At 34.9% G+C, this 11,057-nt stretch overlaps 1 protein-coding gene across 2 annotated transcripts in view; it reads right to left on the bottom strand.

The window, feature by feature from the left end:
• Positions 1-6,267: 6,267 nt before the first annotated feature.
• GOLM2 (golgi membrane protein 2) overlaps positions 6,268-11,057 on the bottom strand; it is a 113,319-nt gene continuing 108,529 nt past the window's right edge. For both annotated transcript variants that reach the window (XM_032417004.1, XM_032417005.1), the window contains one exon: positions 6,268-8,354. In XM_032417004.1, the coding sequence (XP_032272895.1) occupies positions 8,284-8,354 (71 nt within the window). In that variant the 3' untranslated portion in view covers positions 6,268-8,283. The remainder of the gene's footprint in view (positions 8,355-11,057) is intronic.

Here is an 11,057-nt window from a genome sequence, read left to right as displayed (position 1 = left end):
TGGTGTAACAGTGTGCAGAACTGGTATTAGTCCACAAAATAATAGATTCCTGAAAAACTAATTGGAAGTCAACAGTTACTGATTATCCAGTCTGTATCATGGAAAGCAATAGAATACAGACTTAAAAATTACCCCAATTGATTACCAAAATAATTTTTAAATCAGGTAAAAATTGGAAATATTTCTGGAAAAAAATGTTCCCAGTAGTGGTAACTTCCCAACGTTCTCTTCTAAAACTTAAATATGCCATTTACAAAATGCTTTTATATGCAGTTTGATTTTCCCAACAACCCTTCAACTCTTCAGCTGAAGACACTGAAATTTTTTGAAGATGGGGAGAGGGGAGAAAAAAGGAAAAACAGATGCCTACCCAAAGACAATCAATCCTCTAGTAAGAAATACAATCAGGACTCAAGCTCTCGCTCTGTTCATTACACTACATCCTATTGTCTCCTGTGGCAATGTTGTTATTGTTAGATGTTAAGTTTAGAAAGGCTGCTGGTAGCAAGTCTAAATGCCTTTGCAATTTATTTAACATTTTAACACCATTTTTTCACAGAGGATAACTGTATTATGTTCTGATTTTCACCTTCATTTACATCTAATAGTCTCTACTAGACACTTTTAGGCAATATCTATCTAAGTGGATTGTTGAGAAGATCAAATGAGATTATTTATGGAAAACACTTAACAAGGTGTTTTCCTTGCTCCTTAAATGATGGTTGTTAATGTCATTCAGCTTCAGTAAAAATCCTGTCCAAGATTTTAGAATAAAGGTTTAAAAATATGAACTTTAAAAAAATCTGAAGTATATTAAGATGCAAAGCAGTAGCCATAGGAAAAAAAATTAATGCAAAAACCTAGTGACGTGCATACTTTCTAAACTATACATAACTATTGCTATATGAAAACATTAATGAAATAGGATGTTCACTAAGCAATGTGATAGAAGTATCTTGGATATTCAACAGAATCCTTCAAAAAGTCCCTTATTTCACAGTATATGGACCATATTTACCATTTATCTGATATATAAGGCACTTCACAATCCACTCCTATATTAATTCTCTGTGCGATATACTTTATCACTCTCACTACAACTCATTAAGGAAGTAATACTCATAATAAATATTGAAATATCAGAACTGCCATTTTGCTCTAAATTGCAATGACTTGATGGCAATGATTAAGTGAAACATAACATGGTCAAAACTAAACTCTTAATTTTCTCTCAAACCTGCTTCTCTCTTAGTATTTTCCACCTTATAGAATACAGTTTCTTTTTCATATTTCATCCTATCCATTGTAAGTGCAATAAACTAAACCTTGAAAATATATCTTGAATCCAAACACTTATCATCCCAGCTATCTCCCTAGTTCAAGGACCATCATCTCTGACCTGGAATACTGTAAGTCTTCCTGCTCCATTCTTGAACCTCCTTCAATCTTTCTAACACAGAGCCAAAGTGATCATTTTAAACCTCTTTATAAATTTTCGATCTCCCTTAAAATCTAAAATCTTTACTATGACATGCAAGGACCTTCATTAGGGTCACTCTTGGCTACCTTACTGACTATATTCCCTACCTCTTGCTATTTGTATTCCCATCATACTGCCCAACTAACTGTTCTTTGAAAAAGTATATTCCTGTATCAAGGACTTTGTATTTATTTTTTCTCTACTTCTAATTCTCTTCCCCTAGACCTGTGCTATTCAACAGCCACTAGCTACAAGCCATGTGTGGGTACTGAGCACTTGAAATGTGGAAGTGTGACTGTGGAAATAAATTTTTAATTTTATTTCATTTTAATTAGCTTAAACTTTAAAATTAATACCTGCATGCTTAATAGAGCTTCCATTTGGGGTAATGAAACAGTTCTAGAACTAGTTAATGTTAATGGTTGCACAACATTGTTAATGTACTTAATGCCACTGAATTGTATATTTTACATGTAAATGTACAATGGTAACTTTTACATTATATGTATTTTACTACAATAAGAAAATTGCTCATTGGTATTTCCCCAAAGAAGTTGAACTTATGTCCACACAAAAATCTACACATGAATGTCTATAGCAACTTTATTCATAACTGCGAAAACTTGGAGCACCCTTGATGTCCTTCAATAGGTGAATGGGTGAACTGTGATATATCCATACAATGGAATATTAATCAGCTAAAAAGAAATGAGCTATCAAGTCATGAAAAGACATAGGGAAATCTTAAATGCATATTACTTAGTGAAAAAAGCCAATCTGAAAAGGCTATATACTGTATGATTATAATCATATGATATTCTGAAAAAGATAAAACTATGGAGACAGTAAAAAGGTCAGTGGCTGCCAGGGTAAGGGGTAAGGAAGGAGGAGTAAGTGGAACACATGGGATTTTTTGGACAGTTAAACTATTCTGCATACTATAATGGTAGATTCATGTCATTATGCATTTGTCCAAACCCACACAGGATTTACAGTACAAAATGTGAATCTTAATGTAAACTGACTTCGGTTGATAATGTGTGTACAGTGTTGGTCTATCAATTGTAACAAATAATTTTACACCGCTGAGGGAAGCTGTGTGTGTGTGTGTGTGTGTGTGCAGAAATGGGGTATGTGGGGAATCTCTATTTTCTACTTAATTTAGCTGTGAACCTGAAACTGCCCTAAAAAGTAAAGTCTACTGAAAAAAAATTAATACTTGGTTCAGTTATTGGAAAACTTTTAAGTATGCTTGGAACATGAGTAGGTGAACATACTTACTCAAATATAAATTTTATGAATGCTAAATACCAATCAAATATTTCCAATGATAATTTAGTGTCCAAATTGAGATACACTGTAAATGTAACATATACACTAGATTTCAGAATTAGTACAGAAGAAAATATAAAATATCTCATTATTAGTATTCTATATTGATTACCTATTAAAATGGTAATATTTTGGATATATTGGTTAAATATCAAAATTTCACTGGTTTTTTAAAATGTGGTTACTAGAAAATTTAAAATTAAATAGGTAGCTTGTATTGTATTTCTTTTGGATAGTGTTGCACAAGATATTCACATGGCTTGTTCTTTTACCACCTCTTCAGAAAGGCCCTCCCTGATGATCCTATCTAAAATGGCACTCCTCTAGGGGCACTTGGGTGGCTCAGTCGGTTAAGTATCCAACTCTTGATTTCAGCTCAGGTCATGATCTCAGGGTTGTGGGATCAAGCCCCACATCAGGCTCTGCACTCAGCACGGACTCTGCTGGAGATTATCTCCCTCTGCCCCCCCCCCCCCACCGCTTGTGCTCTCTCTCCTTCTCTCTAAAATAAATGAAATCTTTTAAAATAGCACTCCTCCATCACTATTCCTTTATTCTGATTTATTTTTCTTATAGCATTTATCAATATGAGTATAGAAAATAATGATCTCTCCCTCTGGCCTGTAAGTTCCATGAAGGCAGAGACTTTATCACTGTTGTATCCCTAGTACTCAAAACAATTCTCCATACATATTAGGTACTCGATAACTAATTGAAAGAATGATCATTGTTCTTTCATGATGGAATCTTTAGGCTTATGTGTTAGGGGGTGGGGTGGACAACATCTTGAGCACTCATCAAATATTGAAATGAACCCCAAATCCACATTTCTGGGTCTCTCAACATTTCAACCCTCTATTTTCAAATACCTATAGTACAATTACATTTGTATGTCTTCAAATTCATTCTACTACCATTGCAATTTGCAATTAAACCCATCCAAAGAATTTTTCATTTCAATTGTTATACTTTGCAGTTCTAGAATTTCCATTAGGTTTTTTATAATTTTCATCTCTGTGCTGAGATCCTCTATCTGTTCACTCATTTAAAACATTTTCATTTAATCTTTAAACATAACTTTTAATACCTGCATTAACAAATAACAATATAACAAATAACAATAGCCAACTAATTTTCTTAACTATAGATCACATTTCAAGTCTTTGTCTAGTAATTTTTTATTGAATATTGGACATTGTATATATGTCATAGAGGTTCTGGATTCTGTTATCTTCTGAAAAGTGAAGATTCTTGTTTTAGCAGATTCTTCAGTTACTGAGTGGTTACCTTAAACTATTATAGGCTTGGTTTTATACTTTGTTATTAGTTCATATCTATGAGAAGCCCAAGGAATTTCATTAAGTTCTAACTTGGCGGGACTCAATCTCCATACTCTATCTCCCCTTAAAATCTTGTCAGAGCTTGTTAGGGCAGGCCTAGGGAGGTCTTACCCTAGGGCATGGTCTTTATTCCCAAGGTACAACCTTTCTAATGTTTCAGCTGGATGCCACAACTGTTAAGAGATCTCTACCTTGGCAGGCCCGGAAACTTGGTGCCCCTGACCACTGCTTTTAGACCAACATTTCTTGACCTCTGGTATCTACATTCCATTCTCAACTCTGTAGCAACTGCCTTCTGGTAAGCCTCAGGTGGTCTTGCTCTGATTACGTACAGCCCAGCCCTCAGCCATGGACTTGTGGGCATCCCCAAGGATTTCTCGGGTTACCTCTCTGTATAGCTCCCTCTCCATGCCCACCCCATTGATTCCACTTCAGCTGCTCTCCACTATGATCTGTCTTCTCAGCTCAGCCTCTTTACACCACAAGAATCTGGGTGATTGTGGGGCTCAATTGCTTAAGTTTCCCTTATTTCAGAAGTTTCAGGTTTGTGCTACCCCAAAACAGTCGCTTCATATATATTGACCAGTTGCTACTAATTCAGGAGGGCTAGTCAAATTACTCAGTCATAGCCAGAAACAAAAGTCTCCCTTCCCTCAGATTTTTTGGAGTGGAATTAAGGAAAGAGGAGCAGCTGCTCTCAGGTGACCAATTTAGAGAATATGACCTGCTGGAAGCCATGGTTAGGAGGTTTGAGGGGAAAGCTGGTCTAAGTGAAAGAAAGTAGCAAGTAGAGAGAAGCAGAAATGGGAGTTGGTGAAACAAAGGGAGCAGCATTTAATTGTGTCAATTGTCCACAGGTCCAGGAGATTCCTGTCCTTAATGCAGTTTGCTAACATGGACCATTAAATTTCCCCTTCTCTGGGATAGTTGTTTGAATTTTCATTTGGAACACTTAGTGAGGAGATTCTTTTTTTTTTTTTTAAAGATTTTATTTATTTATTTGACAGAGAGAGACATAGCGAGAGCAGGAACACAAGCAGGGGGAGTGGGAGAGGGAGAAGCAGACTTCCCGCGGAGCAGGGAGCCCGATGTGGGGCTTGATCCCAGGACCCTGGGATCATGACCTGAGCCGAAGGCAGACGCTTAATGACTGAGCCACCCAGGTGCCCCTAGTGAGGAGATTCTTAAAACGAATTGGGTACAGCCCAATTAGAAGTGAATGTTGATGTGAAGACTCAATAACCTAGATGTTGGAAATATGTTAATATCACATGGTTTGATTATCTTATTGAAACCATAGGGTCAGACATGTATGTAAGGGAATAGAATTTTCCAAGGCTAGCCATTATGGGAAGTAACTATCTCCCTCATAACTATGCAGTTTTTGTTTTATTTTGTTTTCTTGCAGATTCTCTTTCCTCATATTCTAGCAAATTTTGTTATAGGATATACAGGACAAGTCAAAAAGGCACACAATCTTGAGATTTTTCTAAAATAAAGGTACATATTTTAGAAATGATTTTGAATTCGTATTCACATTTTCCCTGGAATCATCCCTCCATGTATATTTTATTTTACATATTCTTTTTATGGGTTAGTAGCAAGTGACCTAAACCTACAAGGTTCTCCCTACCCTACCCTTACCATACCTCTTCAGCCTCATTTCTCTCCCCTTGCTCATGATACTCTAGCCTCACAATTATAAGGTTTCAGTTAAGTGGAAACTTAATTATTTGGAAACTTAGAGACCTTGAAACCTTGGAACTTTATTTTTAATAGTTCTTATCATTATTTAAAATTAGCTGGTTCATGTGTTTACTTATATATTGTCTGACAGCTCCAACTTGAAAGCTCCATGAGAACAGAAATCTGGTCTATCTTATCCACTACAGTATTATTACATAAGACAATGCTGGGCAGATAGGATGCATTCAGTATTTGTTAAATAAACTAGCACTACAATAAACAACCCTAATATAAATCTTTCTGCCATTCTAGTTTAGCTTAGCCTAAAATGTATTATAAATTTGCTCAAATTTTAGTGTTAAAATGTAGCTATTTGCATCACATGAGTGTGATATGTGTATATGTATCAGAATCAGCAAAATAGTAAAACAAGTTTAACTTTAATTTATTAGAACCCAGTAAGTGATGATTTTATAAGCAGAGTTTCCATCAAATTAACACTTAATTCCGGGCAAAAATACATGTAAAAAACCTAAATCTTAAGGCAGAAGTAAAATATTATAAAACCAGCATGTCTATTACAGTCTGTAGAATGTCAGAATTTTAAGAGATTCACATAGTATTTTATAGCACTAAAATGTTAATACAGTCAGAAATATTATCAATTGGTCCAAGATTTCTCAGTTTATAAAATGTCTAGACTAATTGAAGAAATTTTGCTGTATAAGTAGTAGCTACGATATTAAGTGATTCTTTTTATGACAAAGGCAGGAAATTTCATGGTTTTCATTTGTAAAGATTTTACAGTATTAAATATAAAGTATTACTAGAAGTATGTTTTAGATTCATCTTCCCACCGTAATGCCCAAAAGGTGTACATCAATTCCCTTTAACTCCATTTTTTTAAAAATTCTGTGAATTATCATACCTATTCATTATAGGCCTGACTATACTCAGCAAAGGCATGAATTGCTTACTTTGATTTGGTAGAAATAACAATTTTAATAAATCACTATATATTTTCCTGGTTGCAAAATAATTTCAAACTGAAGTCTAAGAATTTTTGCACTTCTAATAAGCGAACAGCTTTTTTACCTCTTTAAGTTTGAATTTTTGACTACAACCTGAGCACAAAGGACGGGGAGGGAAGCATTTCATGTTTATGCGCAATTAACAGAAGGACTTCTGAAAAACAGAGTTAACAACCTTAAATTTCTCCGTATGATCAAAACCTTTTATTTTGGGGTGGGGGATAAAATTTAAAAGATTTAAATCCAAAAGCAGGGATTAACTATAACTAGCTTATGCATTCTATGGAATAGTGTCAAAAAAGACAAATGCATTTAAAATAATTTTGTAAGTCTAGCAAATATGAGGTTTATGGGTTCTTAACAACATATTAATTACAAAGATTCTTCATCTTTATTACAAACTTTTAAGCTATTTTAATAAAACGGCTGTAGACCTCACTGTACTTCTACTTATCTGTGCATTAATAAAAATCTGTTAAAACTCCTTATTTAGTACCTCTGAAAAATTCTAGTCAAGTAAGATCACTATAACTACCAGAAAAGCTTTGAAATACTGATTGCAGATTCATTTCCAAGTTGATTTAGCTTCTTTCAGAATCTGGCATTTAAATCATGAATATTTTCACCAACTTGGACTCTGAAAATATAAAAATTTTAGCCAATGATGGTTAAACAGTACTAGTATGATGTGAAAAAATAAAAATTGAAAATACATTGTCAATCATGCATTTCACAATTTCATGAACTAAGTAAGGTAAAACTCATAAATATTGTTATGTCTTTGCAGGTTACCTCAACTTCCATCAGGCATCAGCTGAAAGCTAATCTGCCAAAACACATCAGCACTCATGTAAAATAAAAGAAGTAGGGAAATGATTTTGCACACATGCTGCCCAGTGTTTGGCTTTCAGGTTCCAACCCCTCTTTTATGTAACTATTCTAGGTGTAACTCCATGAAAAGCATGAGATGAGGAGTAGATAGAACAGAACATCTGTTGGGCTAGCAAGAATATATTAGTGTATAAAAAGTTTTTCAGCTGAATGTTCTCACTGGGGTTATGCTATGTGCAACATATAAACTGTACAACCAATTTTTCCTATTTGTCCATTTGTGGAACGAATTAGGCTCAATAAAATGTAAAATATACATTAGTTCATTTTAAATGCAAAGATTACAGTTTTGCTTACTTTGTTTTTGGCTCAACTGTGATATAACCAAAAAAATCTCTGCTTTAATAATACAATATGAAAAAGTTCACCTATGTACATGGGTACATTTCTTCATTAAAATTTTTCCTTAAATCTATCTCAATCTATCTTTACAACTGATCTTTACAACAAAAGTCAAAAACAACAAAGTAGAAATGATTCCATTTTACAGCACTTTAGGTTTTCTGAAGTTTTCCTTTAGGGCTTAAAGAACATCATTGAAACGTTGCTTTCCATAGTCTGCAGGATCCATCTGAAGTTCTCGTTCTTCATCATCTGTAAGGGAAATAGTTATGTATCAAGAACATTATTTTTAAAATCACTTGCAGAAAACCAATTAAATAATGCCTCAGGTTTTTTCTCAGCCTTAGGGTAGTTTTCTGCTTGTTATTTTATGCCTTCTAAAACAGCGTTCTATTTCTTAGTTGCTTGGCTGAACAGTGAAAAGTCTGCTTTCCAAAGTCTTCCAACATATTGGAAGATTACTTAATTTTTTTCATCAAATTATTTATTATTTTATTTTTACATTATACATATTTTCTTTCAATGGGTAGCATTTGTATTATTTTATACCCAACGTTAGCACAATTACTTAGTACTAAGTTTTAAGGAGGGCACGTACTGCATGGAGCACTGGGTGTTACACGAAAACAATGAATCATGGAAGATTACTTAATTTTAACAAATCTTTTGACAGTAGTTAGATATATAAGTAGATAGAAGTAGAGCTAGATATATAAGTAGATAGAAGTAGAGCTAGGGCTGGAAACCCAACCATTATTTCTACATTGAAACTATGAAGAAATGCTTTTAAATTCTAAATATTCTAACTTAATAGCAAAACTTTAGGAACCCACAAACATTGAGGAGTTGATCCTTGTATATAAAATATATTATTTCTACTAGATGAATTAGTCCTTTAAAGTTTTGGTAGAAACCATTCTGTATACATTGTCATGCCTTTAAAAACCCGCTTTTTTTCTAATTACAAAATGAATCCATACTCATCACATAAAAATTATCAAATAAAAGACAGGAAAATAAAAATTACTCAGAATCCCAATATTTAACATTATAGTGAATTTCTTTGCTCCTCTGCAAAGAGCTTACCAGCAACTTCTTAAATGAAATGTACTAACCAAAACTTAACTTCTTCTTTACCAAAAAGAAAAAAATTATTATATAATATTGTTAGTAAGATCCTCAAAGTCACTTTGCAACTATATTAAACAATTCCATATAATACTTTGGAGTTTGATTTATTTAGCTATTGACAGGTATTTCTGGGTCCTTCTTGGCTATCACCTGTCATTTCACATTACTGTTAGCTTATCTGCCAGTAGCAATCCCTTTCTAGTTTTGTTCTAAACTACAGGTTTTGAAATAAGACTGCTCAGAATACAAAAATTATGTTAGAACAAGAATGAAAAGTAATTTAATCAAAGCAAAGAGGCTTCTTTTTTGGTATATGGCTTTAGTGACATCTTTTGGCTCCTCCACAGCCTTAAAACATGATTTTTCATACTTTCTGGTTCACAGTTACAATTACCCAACAGCTTAGTTTTTGATAGACTGAGGTGTTACTATCATAATTGTCTGGAAATATAATTTTATATAATTTAAAGAGTTATATGTTAGAACTCAAATTCACGTGTATACTATAGCTTTCTGAAATCTGTTCTTTCAGATTTGAAAGGTTTTCCACTCTCAGCTTCTCTAGTATATCCTATAGTAAAATTTTGTTCAAGAAAGATGCCATATGGTGTATGTAGTATGTATTAACTTTACATAATGATGTGTTCTTACTTCTTCTTTATGTTTATTCATAAAAAATGCCAAATAAACCAACTTCCTTTTTTCCTCTCAATAACTTTCCTATTAAACTTATAGAAATTCTCATTTAGAATTGCAGGTAACCATTTTATATCATAAGCTAACAAAATGATCTCATATCCTCAATAGTGTAATCCACTAGGCATGATAACCTCAAATCTGTTACAGGTAAAGGCTGAAATTGTATCCATAATCACACGCGTATTTTGAAAATATGCTAATCAATCTCTTATCACAGAACTCTTTATACTTTAAAAATTATCTTTGGGTTTGTTTTTTTTTTAAGATTTTATTTATTTATTTGACAGAGAGCACAAGCAGGGGGAGCTACAGGCAGAGGGAAAGGGAGAAGCAGGCCCCTTGTAGAGCAAGGAGCCCCATGTGGAACTGGATCCCAGAACCCAGGGATCATGACCTGAGCCCAAAGCAGACCGTTAACCGACTGAGCCACCCTGGTGCCCCAAAATTATCTTTGTTTTTTTTTTTTTTTTTAATATTTTATTTATTTGACAGAGAGAGACACAGCCAGAGAGGGAACACAAGCAGTGGGAGTGGGAGAGGGAGAAGCAGGCTTCCCACAGAGCAGGGAGCCCAATGCGGGACTGGATCCCAGGACCCCTGGAATCATGACCTGAGCCAAAGGCAGACACTTAACGACTAAGCCACCCAGGCACCCCATCTTTGGTTTTATAGGGACATCTGGGTGGCTCAGTTGGTTAAGCATCTGCCTTCGGCTCAGGTCATGATCTCAGGGTCCTGGGATCCAGTCACAAGCCCAGCACCTTGCTCCAAGGGGAGCCTGCTTCTCCCTCTGCCTGCCACTCCCCCTGCTTGTGCGCGCTCTCGCTGTCTCTGACAAAGAAATAAAATCTTTTATTTTTTTTTTTAAGATTTTATTTACTTGACAGAGAGAGAGAGCAAAAGCAGGAACACAAGCAGGAGGAGTGGGAGAGGGAGAAGCAGGCTTCCCGCGGAGCAGGGAGCCCGATGCGGGGCTCGATCCCAGGACCCTGAGATCATGACGTGAGCCGAAGGCAGACGCTTAACGACTGAACCACCCAGGCGCCCCAGAAATAAAATCTTTTAAAAAATAAATAAATAGGGGCGCCTGGGTGGCTCAGTCGTTAAGCGTCTGCCTTCGGCTCA

The sequence above is a fragment of the Phoca vitulina genome, unplaced genomic scaffold (genome assembly GCF_004348235.1).
Source record: "Phoca vitulina isolate PV1807 unplaced genomic scaffold, GSC_HSeal_1.0 scaffold20, whole genome shotgun sequence".
In the NCBI taxonomy this organism is placed as follows: Eukaryota; Metazoa; Chordata; class Mammalia; order Carnivora; family Phocidae; genus Phoca; species Phoca vitulina.
Note: the sequence above shows the minus strand (reverse complement) of the source record. Positions and strands in the feature narration are given on the sequence as shown.